The sequence below is a fragment of the Hylobates moloch genome, unplaced genomic scaffold (assembly GCF_009828535.3).
Source record: "Hylobates moloch isolate HMO894 unplaced genomic scaffold, HMol_V3 SCAFFOLD_10, whole genome shotgun sequence".
Classification (NCBI taxonomy): Eukaryota; Metazoa; Chordata; class Mammalia; order Primates; family Hylobatidae; genus Hylobates; species Hylobates moloch.
In genome coordinates this window covers 5,687,799-5,703,794 of record NW_026652285.1, presented here as the reverse complement: position 1 = coordinate 5,703,794, position 15,996 = coordinate 5,687,799, and the positions used below count along the sequence as shown (strand labels likewise).

The 15,996-nt window shown below is 44.0% G+C and overlaps 1 protein-coding gene and 1 pseudogene across 1 annotated transcript in view; both read right to left on the bottom strand.

Moving 5' to 3' along the window:
* Positions 1-8,342: 8,342 nt before the first annotated feature.
* LOC116474415 (small nuclear ribonucleoprotein G-like) lies at positions 8,343-10,415 on the bottom strand (annotated as a pseudogene).
* Positions 10,416-13,327: 2,912 nt separating this feature from the next.
* Positions 13,328-15,996, bottom strand: part of GDPD1 (glycerophosphodiester phosphodiesterase domain containing 1) — a 56,655-nt gene continuing 53,986 nt past the window's right edge. The window contains exon 10 of the mRNA XM_032162862.2: positions 13,328-15,157. Within this exon, the coding sequence (XP_032018753.1) occupies positions 15,079-15,157 (79 nt within the window). The 3' untranslated portion in view covers positions 13,328-15,078. The remainder of the gene's footprint in view (positions 15,158-15,996) is intronic.

The window sequence follows — 15,996 nt, the reverse complement described above, 5'->3', positions numbered from 1 at the left end:
GAGTGCAGTGGCACCATTTTGGTTAACTGCAACCTCCGTCTTCCGGTCTCAAGCAATTCTCCTGCCTCAGTCTCCCGAGTAGCTTGGATTACAGGTGTGTGCCACTATACCTGGCTAATGTTTGTATTTTTAGTAGAGACGGGGTTTCACCATGTTGGCCAGGCTGGTCTCCAACTCTCTAACCTCAAGTGATCCACCCACCTTGGCCTCGAAGAGTGCTGGATTACAGGCGTGAGCCACCTTGCCCGGCCTATCAGCCTATTTTTTAAATGAATTTTTATTGTTTCATTTTCTTGATATTTAAATCTTTGTTCCATTTGAGATTTGTTTTGTTTTGTTTGTAGAGATGGGGTCTCCCTATGTCACCAAGGCTAGTCTCAAACTGCTAGGCTTAAGCCATCCTCCTGCCTTGGCATCTCAAAGTTCTGGGATTACATGCCTGAGCCACTTCACCCAACTAGGTGTAGTTTTAATATCAATGTTGGCCGGGCGGGGTGGCTCACGCCTGTAATCCCAGCACTTTGGGAGGCTGAGGAAGGAGGATTGCTTGAGGCCAGGATTTCCAGCCTGGCCAACATTGTGAAACCCTTGTCTCTAATAAAAATACAAAAATTAGCCCAGTGTGGTGACACGCACCTATAATTCCAGCTACTTGGGAGGCTGAGGCATGAGGAGTGCTTGAATCCAGAAAGCAGAGGTTGCAGTGAGCCAAGATCACACCACTGTACTCCAGCCTGGGAAACAGAGTCTGTCTCAAAAAATATATATATATATGTGTGTGTGTGTGTGTGTGTGTGTGTATGTAAATATCAGTTGACCAGTTTACACATAAGTTTATCAAATTTACTTTGACCTTTTTTTTTCTTTTGTGGACAGGCTAGGCCGGAGTTCAGTGGCACAATCATGACTCACTGTAGATGCCTGGCTAATCAAAAAAAAAAAAATTTGTTAAGACCTGGGGTCTCGCTGTGTTGCCCAGGCTGTTCTGGAACTCTTGGCCTCAAGCCTTAACCTCCTAAAGCACTGGGATTACAGGCATGAGCCATCGAGCCTGGCCTATTTTTTGTATTTTTAAAATAGTAGCCATTCTTACAGGTGTGAGTGGTTGTAATAACTTTAAAAAACAAGTTATTTGGGAGAAGTTATTCCAAAAATGAATGAGTTTAGAAAACTATAACATTTTCCCTAGGGAAATGTCACACTTCTCAGCTTTCCTCATCTGAGTCAAGAGGTTTCTTTCTTCTAAGAGGGTATCATTTATCTTAAGTTTCTGATAGGTTAAATTTGGATTGTTGTTAGTGATCAGTAGAACCAGGTGCATCCTGTTATATTTTGCAAAAGTGTCTAAATGTTTCTTATTTCAGAATCACATGACCTTAAAAATGATGACTGCAGGCATATCCATCAAAAAGGGAAATGAATCAGCCACAGAGGAGAAGGGTGTTGGTCGGGCATGGTGACTCATGCCTCTAATCCCAGCACTTTCGGAGGCCGAGGCAGGCGGATTGCTTGAACCCAGGAGTTTGAGACCAGCCTGGACAACATAGGGAGACCCTGTCTCTACAAAAAAATGCAACAAAAAATTAGCCAAGGCAGGAGGATCACTTGGGCCTGGGAGGTCAAGGTTGCAGTGAGTTATGATGGTGCCACTGCACTCCAGCCTGGGTGACAGAGTGAGATCCTGTTTAAAAACATTAAAAATAAAAAAAGAGAAAGAGGGGTTAGGAAAGAACTTGTGAAGGATTATATAGTTCATCTGTACTTTCCGCATAAGTAGACACAACTATAGACTCATCATCAGTAAATTTTACTATTTGACCTCCAAGAGAACAGAAGACAGAAAAGGTGAAATGCCTGTATTTTTAAAAATTCAAATTTCTTTCTTTCATAAATATGATGAAAATGGTTAGAATGAAGAAGTGAAAAAAATTCCATAACACCATACAGCAGTTGTATTAGACATTGACGTTAATATTAAACATTAAGCATCAAACATTAGTGTATTTAATCCAAAATCTTACTTGGAAGAGAAAGAAAAACAATCACAGGCCGGGCGTGGTGGCTCACGCTTGTAATCCCAGCACTTTGGGAGGCCGAGGCGGGTGAATCACGAGGTCAGGAGATCGAGACCACGGTGAAACCCCGTCTCTACTAAAAATACAAAAAAATTAGCCGGGCGTGGTGGCGGGCGCCTGTAGTCCCAGCTACTCGGAGAGGCTGAGGCAGGAGAATGGCGTGAACCCGGGAGGCGGAGCTTGCAGTGAGCCGAGATTGCGCCACTGCACTCCAGCCTGGGCGTCAGAGCGAGACTCCACCTCGAAAAAAAAAAAAAAAAAAAAAAAAAAAGAAAAACAATCACATGAGAGTTAATTTTCTTTTTTCCTTTTTTTTAAGAGAGTTGCCCAGGCCGGAGTGTAGTGACATGATCATAGCTGACTGCAGCCTCAAACTCCTTGACTCAAGTGATCCTCCTTCCTCAGCCTCCCGAGTAGCTACGACTACAGGTGTGCACCACCATGCCCTGCTAATTTAAAATTTTTTTGGTAGAGAGGCTGGGCACGGTGGCTTATGCCTTCAATCCCAGCACTTTGGGAGGCTGAGGCAGGTGGATCACAATGTCAGGAGTTCGAGACCAGCCTGACCAACACGGTGAAACCCCTTCTCCACTAAAAATACAAAATTAGCCAGGCATGATGGCATGTGCCTGTAGTCCCAGCTACTTGGGAGGCTGAGGCAGGAGAATCACTTGAACCTGGGAGGCGGAGGTTGCAGTGAGCCAAGATTGTGCCACGGCACCCCAGCCTGGGCAACAAGAGCGAAAACTCCGTCTCAAAAAAAAAAAAAAAAAGACAGGTTTGAATGCCAGGTTTGTCACCTTACTATCTGTGCAATTTTTTGTGAGTCACTCAACCCATCTGAGCTTCTATTTCCCCATCTATAAATCAGAAATACTACTACTTATCTCATAACACTATGGTGAAGATTAAATAAGATGATGAGTGTGATAGCAACCTGGCATACAAAAGGTACTAAATAAAGGTTAACTGAATTCCTTCCTTCAAAGTAGGGTTGAAGTTGTCTAGTCATTTTGTAGAGCCTAAGGTATGCATACTTGGGCTTGGGATGTTTCTCACTTGATCTTAGCCACTTAGAAGTGATGGATAATGTTTCTCAAAATGTGAATTGAATCAGAATGTTTCACATTCCCATTGGAAATCTGTTTCCTTCTCAGTTTTCTCCATCTCAGTAAGTGACCCCACCATTCATCTATCTAGTTGTATAAGCCAAACCAACTCTGAGTGTTGAATGACAAATGTTTAATATTACTTTGTTCTTACCTGGGATTTCTTAATTTCTCAAAAAGGTAGTGGTATAGTTTTCCATCTGTTCCCACAGGCAATGGTTTCAGTTATTCATGGGAATAGTAGCTTGATTCCTATCTCCACAAATGCTATTAATAGTGTTTAAGTCAGGGAACAGGAAGTACATTTGGCATATGGGACTTTTCTGTTTTGTAGCTTTTATTTGGAAAGTTTACTTTCTATAGCGTAACATTGCAACTGCCCTTTCTCCCGGCTTTTTACATTCCTCTCAGCATTGAATGGTGAATGGAAGAAAAATTAGAAAAGTCAGAGTGGGTTGGAAGGTTAAGGAGATCCAACCACATCACTTCTAGCCAGGTGACCCTGTAAATTCCCTTTGAAGGTATCATCTAACTTACAGTTTCATATAAAAAACAGGAAGGTGATAATCTCAACAGCTCTACCAGGTTGTAATAAGAAACACAAGAATACATGTAAATGTGAAGAAAAATTTAAACTTCACATAAATGTAACATTTACCGTTATTTAACAATGCCTAAACTTTCAAATTCACTATTCCTCAAATTAATCAGAATTTAAACGTTTGAGGCTGGGTGTGGTGGCTCACATCTGTAATCCCAGCACTTTGTGAGGCCGAGGTGGGTGGATCACTTGAGGTCGGGAGTTCGAGACCAGCCTGGCCAACATGGTGAAACCCTGTCTCTACTAAAAATACAAAAATTAGCAGGGCATGGTGGCGCATGCCTGTAATTCCACCTACTAGGGAGGCTGAGGCAGGACAATCACTTGAACCTCGGAGGTGGAGGTTGCAGTGAGCCGAGATCATGCCACTGCACTCCAGCCTCGGTGACAAGAGTGAGACTCTATCTCAAAATAAAGAATTTAAACCTTTGAAAAGTTTATTTCCTCCCCCTAGTGATCTAGATTGTTTGTTATCAACACTCTAAATCTCCAAGTAGGTATCCAAGGAAACAAAGAAATACACAACTTCTTTCTGACAATCCCTGGCTACACTAGATTTCTTCTCTCTCCTAGCCCTTCTGTGGTCAGCTGCGAGTGCTGCCTTTTCCCCCTTCCCATCTCTGCCTTCTCTCGCACATAACCAATGTCCAGCTCTCTGCTTTGACCCCCATCCCCACCTGTTTTGAACTAAAATGTGCCCCCCACGCCCCCCTCCCCACCAAATTCATATGTGTAAGCCCTGACCCCCAGTGTGACTGTATTTGAAGACTGGGCCTTCAGCAGGTATTAAGGTTAAGTGAAGTCATAAAGGCGGGGCCTAATCCTATAGGACTGATGTCCTATAAGAAGAGTAACAGACCACACTAGTTGGCTTTACTACTTTATCCTCTTTCAAGTGCAAATCATCCCAGTCTTTTTTTGTTTGTTTGTTTGTTTGTTTTTGTATTTTTTTTGCCCAGGCTGGATCAAAAGCAACTTGGCTCACTGCAACTCACCTCAGGTTCAACAATCTAGCCGGGATTACACGCCTGCACCACCACGCCTGGCTAATTTTGTATTTTTAGTAGAGATGGGGTTTCACCATTTTGGCCAGGCTGGTCTCGAACTCCTGACCTCAGGTGATCTGCCCACCTTAGCCTCCCAAAGTGCTGGGATTACAGGCGTGAGCCACGGTGCCTGGCCCATCCCGGTCTTTTATACTTTTCTTCCCATCCTTCCCTGAAGTATATATAAAAAAGATACCTCTTCCTTCTCTTCTCTCAGCTCTGGATAACTTAACTAGACCATAAGTACCAAGGACAGGAAATGTTCAGTATGATTCACAGCTGTAACTCAGGTGCTTGGCAAGGCAGGCATTCAGCGAATCTAAGGATTCGCTGAATAAATTACAAGCCATACAGTCTTTTTTTTTTTTTTTTTTTGAGACGGAGTCTTGCTCTGTCGCCCAGGCTGGAGTGCAGTGGCGCGCTCTCGGCTCACTGCAAGCTCTGCCTCCCAGGTTCACGCCATTCTCCTGCCTCAGCCTCTCCGAGTAGCTGGGACTACAGGCGCCCGCCACTACGCCCGGCTAATTTTTTTTGTATTTTTAGTAGAGACGGGGTTTCACCGTGGTCTCGATCTCCTGACCTCGTGATCCGCCCGCCTCGGCCTCCCAAAGTGCTGGGATTACAAGCGTGAGCCACCGCGCCCAGCCAGCCATACAGTCTTGAAGAGATCATTGCTCACATGTCCTCTCTCTCCAATATCTCCAATCTCTCCACTAGCTCCTTCTTGTTTTCACACATTTATAAGCCTCCCACGTAGAACACAACTCACTTGATGCTGCTGCCCTTTCAGATGTCTTGATTTTCTAATTCCTGTGAATAAGTGGCTGATTTTTATTAGCCTCATTTAGTATAATTCAGTCCTCTTGATTCCTTTGCAATCTCATATCAGTTCCATCAACTATAGAGATAAATGAACCATAGTTACAGAGGCCTCCATTTGAAACAAATGCAGGCCAGGTGCGGTGGCTCAGGCCTGTAAACCCAGCACTTTGGGAGGCCAAGGAGTGAGGATTGCTCAGGAGTTTGAGACCAGCCTGGGCAGCATGGCAAAACCTCATCTCTACAAACAATACAAAAATCAGCCAGGTGTCATGGCGCAAGCCTGTAGTCTCAGCTACTCTAAAGGTTGAAGTGGGAGGGTCACTTAAGCCTAGACGGTCAAGGCTGTAGTAAGCCATGAGGATGGCATGGCACTCCAGCCTGGGTGACAGACAGCAACTCTGTCTCAAAAAAAAAAAAAAAAAAAATGCAATTATCCCTTTTCTGGCCCTTGATCTCAGTATTCTCTTTTGGGCATTGATGATAATCACCTTCTTTCTTTCTTTTTTTGAGATGGAGTCTTGCTATGTCACCCAGGATGGAGTGCAGTGGCACGATCTCAGCTCACTGCAACCTCCTGAGTTCAAGCAATTCTCGTGCCGCAGCCTCCCAAGAAGCTGGAATTACAGATGTGCACCACCACGCCTGGCTAATTTTTTGTATTTTCAGTAGAGACCAGGTTTCATCATGTTGGTCAGGCTGGTCTTGAACTCCTGACCTCAAATGATCTACCCACTTCAGTCTCTCAAAGTGCTGGGATTACAGGCTTGAGCCACCGCACCCAGCCTACCTTTTCTCTTAAATTCTGTTTCCATGGAGTTGAAAACGTACTCTCTCTTGCTTCTATTTCTCAGACCACACCTTCTCTCCCTTGGGCATATTCTAAACTTGACTTTCTGGGTCATTCTTTTTCCTTTTTTTCTTTTTTTTTTTTTTGAGACGGAGTCTTGCTCTGTTGCCCAGGCTGGAGTGCAGTGGCACGATCTCGGCTCACTGCAAGCTCCGCCTCCCGGGTTCATGCCATTCTCCTGCCTCAGCCTCCCGCGTAGCTGGGACTACAGGCGCCTGCCATCACGCCCGGCTAATTTTTTTTGTATTTTTAGTAGAGATGGGGTTTCACCGTGTTAGCCAGGATGGTCTCGATCTCCTGACCTTGTGATCCGCCCACCTCGGCCTCCCAAAGTGCTGGGATTACAGGCGTGAGCCACCGCGCCCGGCTGGGTCATTCTTTTTCCTGCTGAACTCTTCCTTTAGCTTTTTCTCTTAATTTCAATGATCAACTCTTTTGTTGATGACTTGTGAAATCACAACTGAGTTGAATGATTTCATCTTATTTATTTCTGTATTTATATATTTATTTTTTTGAGACAGAGTCTCGCTCTGTTGCCCAGGCTGGAGTGCAGTGGCGCAATCTTGGCTCACTGCAAACTCCGACTCCCGGGTTCAAGCGATTCTCCCACCTCAGCCTCTCGAGTAGCTGGGATTACAGGCACCTACCATCATGCCCGGCTAATTCTTGTATTTTTGTAAAGATGGCATTTCACCACGTTGGCCAGGCTGGTCTCAAACTCCTGACCTCAGGTGATCCACCTGCCTCAGCCTCCCAAATTGCTGGGAATAATGGCGTGAGCCACCGTGCCCGGCCTTCTTGCCACAATTTAAAAAAAACACTATTAACACTGGCAGATGGCCAGGCGCGGTGGCTCACGCTTGTAATCCCAGCACTTTGGGAGGCCGAGGCGGGCGGATCACGAGGTCAGGAGATCGAGACCACGGTGAAACCCTGTCTCTACTAAAAATATAAAAAAATCAGCCGGGCGTGGTGGCGGGCGCCTGTAGTCCCAGCTACTCGGAGAGGCTGAGGCAGGAGAATGGCGTGAACCCGGGAGGCGGAGCTTGCAGTGAGCCGAGATCGCGCCACTGCACTCCAGCCTGGGCGGCAGAGCGAGACTCCGCCTCAAAAAAAAAAAGAAAAAAAACACTGGCAGATAGCATTTCAGACCTTTAAGATGAATATTTTTTATTTACACAATACACAATTTTGTGGCGTAGTGTTTTCACTTAATATTCTCATATAAGTAGACATAGAACAGTCATATTTTATAAGGATCTATCATAATTTATTTAACCAGTCCCTTGTTTTGGGATTTTTTTTTTTTTTCGAGACGGAGTCTTGCTCTGTAGCCTAGGCTGGATCTCGGCTCACTGCAAGCTCCGCCTCCCGGGTTCATGCCATTCTCCTGCCTCAGCCTCCCGAGTAGCTGGGACTACAGGTGCCCGCCACCATGTCTGGCTAATTTTTTTGTATTTTTAGTAGAGACGGGGTTTCACCATGTTAGCCAGGATGGTCTTGATCTCCTGACCTTGTGATCAGCCCATCTCAGCCTCCCAAAGTGCTGGGATTACAGGCGTGAGCCACCACGCCTGGCTAGACATTTTGTTAAATAAACTTTAAAAAAAAAAAAAAAAAAGGTGAGGTGCAGTGGCGGGTGCCTGTAGTCCCAGCTACTCGGGAGGCTGAGGCAGAGCTTGCAGTGAGCCGAGATCCAGCCTGGGCGACAGAGCAAGACTCCGTCTCAAAAAAAAAAAAAAAAAAAGTCTAATGTGAAAATGTACAATTTTTACATCATAGTAAAACAAGCCCTATAGAGAGAGGGCATAGGTTTCTCTGCTGAACAGCCATTATTTTTACTCATTCCAAGTCTTCTAACATGATGATACTATTTCCTCATATTACCACCATTCCAATATTGTTCTGGTGCCTACTAGTCGCCATCTCCACACATTCATCTATCACAAGATTCATAAAGGGATCAAATCTTCATAATATGTCTGCCATAATTTAATTTCAATGATAATTTCTTGTTCATAAATTTTTTCAACTGTGGAGGGTGAGCTTTGCTCATGGTGTCTGCTCTGTGGACTCACAGATGCCTTGGAATGGAATGCACGGCCTCCCTCACTGTTTTGTTTCTGTTTTTTGTTTTTTTTTTTGAGACAGAGCCTTGCTGTGTCGCCCAGGCGGGAGTGCAGCGGTGCGATCTCGGTTCACTGCAGCTTCCACCTCCCAGATTCAAGCGATTCTCCTGTCTCAGCCTCCCAAGTAGCTGGGACTACAGGAGCCCGCCACCACACCCAGCTGATTTTTTTTTCGTATTTTTAGTAGAGACGGGGTTTCACTATGTTGGCCAGGCTGGTCTTTAACTCCTGACCTCATGATCTGCCCACCTTGGCCTCCTAAAGTGCTGGGATTACAGGCATGAGCCACCACACCTGGCCTCCCTCACTGTTTTTTGTTTTGTTTTGTTTGAGATGAAGCCTCATTCTGTCACCCAGGCTGGAGTGCACTGGTGTGATCTCGGCTCACTGCAACCTCCACCTCCCAGGAGGTTCAAGCGATTCTCGTGCCTCAGCCTCCCAAGGAGCTGGGACTACAGGCCCGCACCACCACACCCATCTACTTTTTTTTAGTATTTTTAGTAGAGACGGCATTTTGCCATGTTAGCTGGTCTGGAACTCCTGGCCTCAAGTGATCTGCCTGCCTTGGCCTCCCCAAGTGCTGGGATTACAGGTGTGACCCACCATGCCTGGCCTAACCAGTCCTTTAATGTTGTATATTTAGGTTGTTTCCAATTTTTCACTCTGCATATGTATCTTTGGACACTCATCCTATTTTTTTTCCTGGAATATTATTCCTAGCACTGGAATTTCTGATGAAAGGATGTATTTGAAAGTACTGTCAAATTTATCCTAGAAGTGTTCTGCCAAGGCCGAGTGTTGTAGCTCACACCTATATTCCCAACACTTTGTGAGGCTGAGGTGGGCAGATGGCTTGAGCCCAGGAGTTTAAGACCAGCCTGGGCAACATAGCAAAACCCTGTCTCTACAAAAAAATACAAAAATTAGCCGGCGTGGTGGTACATACCTGTAGTCCCAGCTACTCAGGGGTCTGAGGTGAAAGGATTGCTTGATTCCAGGAGGCACAGGTTGCAGTGAGCTGTGATCATGCCACTGCACTTCAGTCCGGGCAACAGAGCAAGACTCTGTCTTAAAAAAAAAAAAAGCGGGGGAGGAGGGGTGGGCTCTGTCAATTTATATTCCTACCAACAGTTTATGAGTGCTTGTTCTCCTATGCCTCTCACCAACACTTTCATTCTTGCCTACCTGAGAGTCGGGAATTAGTATCATATTCAATATCATTTCATTTTGTTAAGTCTTTTATTATGAGGGAAGTTAAACATTTTTCATGTATCTTGGCTATTTACACTTGTGAATTAGCGGTTCATATCCTATGCTTGTCTCTCACCCCTCCTTCCCCACCTATTGGTTGTTCTTGAGAAGTTTCTGACCAGAAAAAAAAAAATCATAAACCATTAAGGGAACTGACTGAATTTTTTAAAGGCTTAGAGTGAGTTATTAGGGAAGGAAGGGAGGGAAGAAGAAAGAGAGGAAGAGGAGGGGAGAGAGGGAAGTTCTATTAAAGTCTGGAGGGGAAAAATCTTAGATCAAAGAAGGCAAAAAAGGTTTTTGCAGATAATTCCTATTTCAAATCAATTTTATGTTGAACTCATATATGAAACAGAAAAAAATGGAGCAGCTATCATCAAAGTGGGAATGGGTAACCTGCTACACCTGCTCAGCCTCCTCTTGCCCAGGAGAGGCTGTCCAGGACCTGCCTTGTTATCTTAGGACTTTAAAAAACTAAATTTAAAAACTACTCAACAAACCAGAATAATGTATTCTTTTCATAAATAATGCAATGAGTTAAAATTATGCCTGTTTTGGCTGGGCGCGGTGATTCAAGCCTGTAATCCCAGCACTTTGGGAGGCTGAGGTGGGTGCATCACTTGAGGTCAAGAGTTCAAGACCACCATGGCCACATGGTGAAAGTGCATCTCCGCTAAAAGTACAAAAATTAGCCGGGTGTAGTGGCATGTGCCTGTAGTCCCAGCTGCTTGGGAGGCTGAAGCAAGAGAATTGCTTGAACCTGAGAGCAGAGGTTGCAGTGAGCCAAGATTGCACTATTGCACTCCAGCCTGGGAGACACAGTAAGACTCCATCTCAAAAAAAAAAAAAAAAAGGCCGGGCGTGGTGGCTCACGCTTGTAATCCCAGCACTTTGAGAGGCCGAGGCGGGTGGATCACGAGGTCAGGAGATCGAGACCACAGTGAAACCCCGTCTCTACTAAAAATACAAAAAAATTAGCCGGGCGTGGTGGCGGGCGCCTGTAGTCCCAGCTACTCGGAGAGGCTGAGGCAGGAGAATGGCGTGAACCCGGGAGGCGGAGCTTGCAGTGAGCCCAGATCGCGCCACTGCACTCCAGCCTGGGTGACAGAGCGAGACTCCGTCTCAAAAAAAAAAAAAAAAATTATGTCTGTTTTAATAGAGCTCTCTACTTTTGAAAGAAAAAGGCATAAATGAATGACGAAAATGTTATGTTGTATGTTATTATTCAGTCTCACTAGGCATTCACGACCTAGGCATCTGGTGGCATGGTACTATTCAAATTGCAAGTAGTATACTGAGAAGCAACTAATATCACCTCTAAAGAGCTAACTTTGCAAATTCATACCTATGAAGTACAGGAAATTCCTAAATCTATTCCTCCAGATTTAGCCTTTCATCCAAGGGCTAATATGTCTAAAGCATAGCCACTCAAACTTCTTTTTGCCCTTTCAAACTCAATCGCACCCACATTCATCATCTTTACCACCACATTGTTTCTCCTCTCCAGGTTCCCCATTTTTTTGCAGCTTTGTAACGTTCCCTTCTTCTTTTAAGCTTATCCAGTCGCCAGCTCTTATTATTTTTTCCTTTTTTAATTTTTATTTATTGAGACGGAATTTCACTCTTGTTGCCCAGCTGGAGTGCAATGGCATGGTCTCAGCTCACTGCAACCTCCGCTTCCCGGGTTCAAGTGATTCTCCTGCCTCAGCCTCCAGAGTAGCTGGGATTACAGACACCCACCACCACGCCCTGATAATTTTTGTATTTTTAGTACAGACAGGGTTTCACCATGTTGCTCAACCTGGTCTCAAACTCCTGACCTCAGGTGATCCACCTTGGCCTCCCAAAGTGCTGGGATTACAGGAGTGAGCCACCGCACCTGGCCTAATTTTTCCTTTACAGAGACACATAGATTCATTGTTTCCCTACTTATAGTACCATTACTTCCTTTTTTTTTTTTTTTTATTTGAGATGGAGTCCCGCTCTGTCGCCCAGGCTGCAGTACAGTGGCACGATCTTGGCTCACTGCAACCTCTGCCACCTGGGTTCAAGCGATTCTCCTGCCTCAGCCTCCCAAGTAGCTGGGACTATAGGCACATGCTACCAAGCCCAGCTAATTTTTTGTATTTTTAGTAGAGAAGGGGTTTCACCGTGTTAGCCAGGATGGTCTTGAATCTCCTGACTTTGTGATCTGCCCCCCTCAGCCTCCCAAAGTGCTGGGATTACAGGCATGAGCCACTGTACCCGGCCTCTTTTTTCTTTTTTATTTTGAGATGGAGTCTCACTCTGTTGGCCAGGGTGGAGTGCAGCAGTGCCATCTCAGCTCACTGCAGCTTCCGCCTCCCGGATTCAAGCAATTCTCCTGCCTCAATTCTCGTGTAATCCTGAGTAGTTGGGATTACAGGTGTGCACCACCACACCTGGCTAATTTTTTTTTTTTTTTTTTTTTTTTTTTAAGTAGAGATGGGGTTTTGCCATGTTGGCCAGCTGGTCTCGAACTCCTGGTCTCAAGTGATCTCCCTGCCTCAGCCTCCCAAAGTGCTGGGATTACAGATGTGAGCCACTGCACCTGGCCACCAAATTTTTATGCAATCTAATGGCAATTTAGATTTGTATTAATCTGTTTAGACTTCTGACCTGGTTTCTGGACAGTTCTCTGCTCTAGGCTTGTATCTTTCTTTCAGATTATAGGATGATCAACTTTCCAAACACTAATTTTTCAATGCTACCTAAATGAGGCACAGAAAATGTCTTAGTACGCTCCGAGCATTTTGATTTCCTCTCTGACGCCTGCATCTGACTTCTTTAGTTCTGCTTTTGTTTTGAGGCCTGGTTGCAGACTGTTTTTTACATTTTTCTTTTGTGACTGAAATCATTATGTCACATTATTGCCTAGCAGTTTTGGTTCTTGTTTTTATTGTCTCAAGTTTAGCCATCTACTTGAGCTGTATGACGTTCAGTTTAGAACAAACTCTTCAACCTGGCATTCATGGCCACCCTTGACTTGTCATTCTTATCTACTGCAGAATCCCTTTTGATTTTTTTTTTTTCCAATGGATTCTTTCTGGGGTCACCATGTTGCATAACTCTAGGCAAAATCATTCAGGCAGTGTTATATATTAATGGTTTCCCATACTGGAGCGTACTATGATTTTTTTTTTTTTTTTTTTTTTGAGACGGAGTCTCGCTCTGTCACCCTGACTGGAGTGCAGTGGCGCAATCTTGGCTCACTGCTAGCTCCGCTTCCCGGGTTCACGCCATTCTCCTGCCTCAGCCTCTCCGAGTAGCTGGGACTACAGGCGCCTGCCACCACACCCGGCTAATTTTTTGTGTTTTTAGTAGAGACGGGGTTTCACCGTGGTCTCGATCTCCTGACCTCGTGATCCGCCCGCCTCAGCCTCCCAAAGTGCTGGGATTACAAGCGTGAGCCACCGCGCCCGGCCCGGAGCGTACTATGATTTATTATTTATGTTCTGTTTTCTCAACCCATCACAGCCATCCTTTCTTCACAGTGTGGCTATGAGATGACTCCCTATAGTCCCTCCCCACTCCTCAATTTCTAGAACTGAGATGAGAGCTTTAAGAAATTCTGAGGCCGGGCGCAGGGGCTCGTGCCTGTAATCCCAGCACTTTGGGAGGCCAAGTCGGGCAGATTGCTTGAGCCATGGGCAACATGGAGCAACCCCGTCTCTACAAAAAAATACAAAAATTAGCAGGGTGTGGTGGTGTACTCCTGTAGTGGCAGCTACTCAGGAGGCTGAGGTAGGAGGATCACTGGAGCCAGGGAAATTGGGGCTACAGTGAGTGGAGACTGAGCCATTGCACTCCAGCCTGGGTGGCAGAGCAAGACCCTGTCTCAAAAAACAAACAAAAAACTTGATGCCCCTATCAAAAAGCAGAATTCAGATGTTAACTGAATGATGACCAACTTCCTTGTTAGAAAATACTATGTTTTTATTATGAAAATTAAAGTCACCTTGACTATAAAATCACCAAACTTTTGAAACATTATTTTCTAAACATCTTTACCTTGTTGGGTACTTTTTCTTCTACTGGTTTACATAAAATATAAGCTGGCCCTTTAATATGATCTGTTCTGAATCATAACAAAGCAAAATCTAGAAAGGAGAAATACCAGAAAGAATTCTATCAAAGATGATCAAAATGATCCCTAGCAACTATAACCGTAAGTTACAATAAGTGAAATTGAAAATGACTGATTCAGTGATTACCCGCCCAAGTTACTTGTTCAAATGCCAAGAAGTAACTTTCTTACCATAACAGTGTTTCCATATTTTCTTTTCTTTACTAGAGAGAAATCTCAGGTGCATTTATTATTCATATGATTAAAGCATCACCTCATTAAATTCTGCAAAAAAAAATCTATAAAGTATATTTGGAATTAAAACTGAAAAAAATGAAGAATGCTTACTTTGTTCTTGGAAAACTTTATTTCAGTTTAAACAACAAAGCAAATGATATTTATGTCATCCAGGGACAGATGGGAGAGTACAGTCATTCTTCATAGCTGTTTCATTGCCAAACTCCAAATGAGAGATGTAATCTAGGTAGAAGACACTTACTATTCCAGATTACATTTACCTCACAATCTGAGATCATGAAAATTAGTCAAATATATTAGAAACAGATGTACACGAAGTGACCTCAGATAAACTGAGAAAGTGATGTCTAATGCTTTGGAAAATTCTGTTTCTACTTAATACTCAGATTAATGAATTTTAAAGATCAGGAACATCTTTATGGGGGTTCATAAGTGTTAGGAACAATGATATGCACTTTCATCGGTTTAATATAATTATTAGGATTCAAGATGGTATTTAAAATCTAGATGTAGACTCAGTTAGTCAATGCCAAAAATGGAAATCTTACATTTTTTTAGAGGAAACACAAAAATATGACTATTTGGATCTTAATTTACAACTGATAAGTTCCTTTTCAATGCTTAAAAAAATGGACATGGTAGAATTGCTACACACCTGAAAAAGGTCTCATATAGAATGTTCCATTAACAACAACTCAGAAATCTAATTCACTCTACAGATTTTATTTCTGATCAACTAATCAACTTTTATTTTCTTGAGCCTGGCTGCTGCTAATTATGTATAACTTGCCAAATAACTACACATCACTGATTTCCAAGCTTTTTTCCATTTTATCTTTCCCCTCTAACTAAGGTGCACCTAGAAATAACAAGACACTACCAAATAGCTGCAATGGCCTTCAAAATTTGTTTTACTGGCTGGGTGCGGTGGTTCAAACCTGTAATCCCAGCACTTTGAGAGGCCGAGGTGGGTGGATCATCTGAGGTCAGGAGTTCGAGACCAGTCTGGCCAACATGGCAAAACCCTGTCTCTACTAAAAATACAAAAATTAGCTGGGCATGGTAGCAGGCACCTGTAATCGCAGGTACTCGGGAGGCAGAGGCAAGAGAATTGCTGGAACCTGGGAGGCAGAGGTTGCAGTGAGCCAAGATCGCACCACTGCACTCCAGCCTCGGGAAAAGAGCAAGACTACATGTTAAAAAAAAAAAAAAAAAAATCTTTTACTAATGGATTGTATTCCAGTGAAGACTAGTGCCAATTTTTTTTTTTTTCAAGACAGAGTCTCACCCTGTCTTCCAGGCTGGAGTGCAGTGGTGCTATCTTGGCTCACTACAGCCTCTGCCTCCCGGGTTCCAGCAATTCTTATGCCTCAGCCTTAAGAGCTGCTGGGATGACAGACGTGTACCACCACGCCTGGCTAATTTTTGTATTTTTGGTAGAGATGGGGTTTTGCCATGTTGGCCAGGCTGGTCTTAAACTCCTGACTTCAGATGATCCGCCTGTCTCAGCCTCCCAAAGTGCTGGGATTACAGGCATGAGCCACCACACTCAGCCCAATGCCAAATGTATCCAATAGTCTTTGATCCCAGAATTACTTATGATAGAACACTACATCATCTACAGAAATCTTGATCAATAACCTAGAAACTAGGTTATCTAGGTTATTGATCAAGATTTCTGTAGATGATGTAGTATGTACATTTCTGTGTATGTTATTAATCAAGATTTCTTTTTTTTTTTTTTTTTTTGAGACGGAGTCTTGCTCTGTCACCCAGG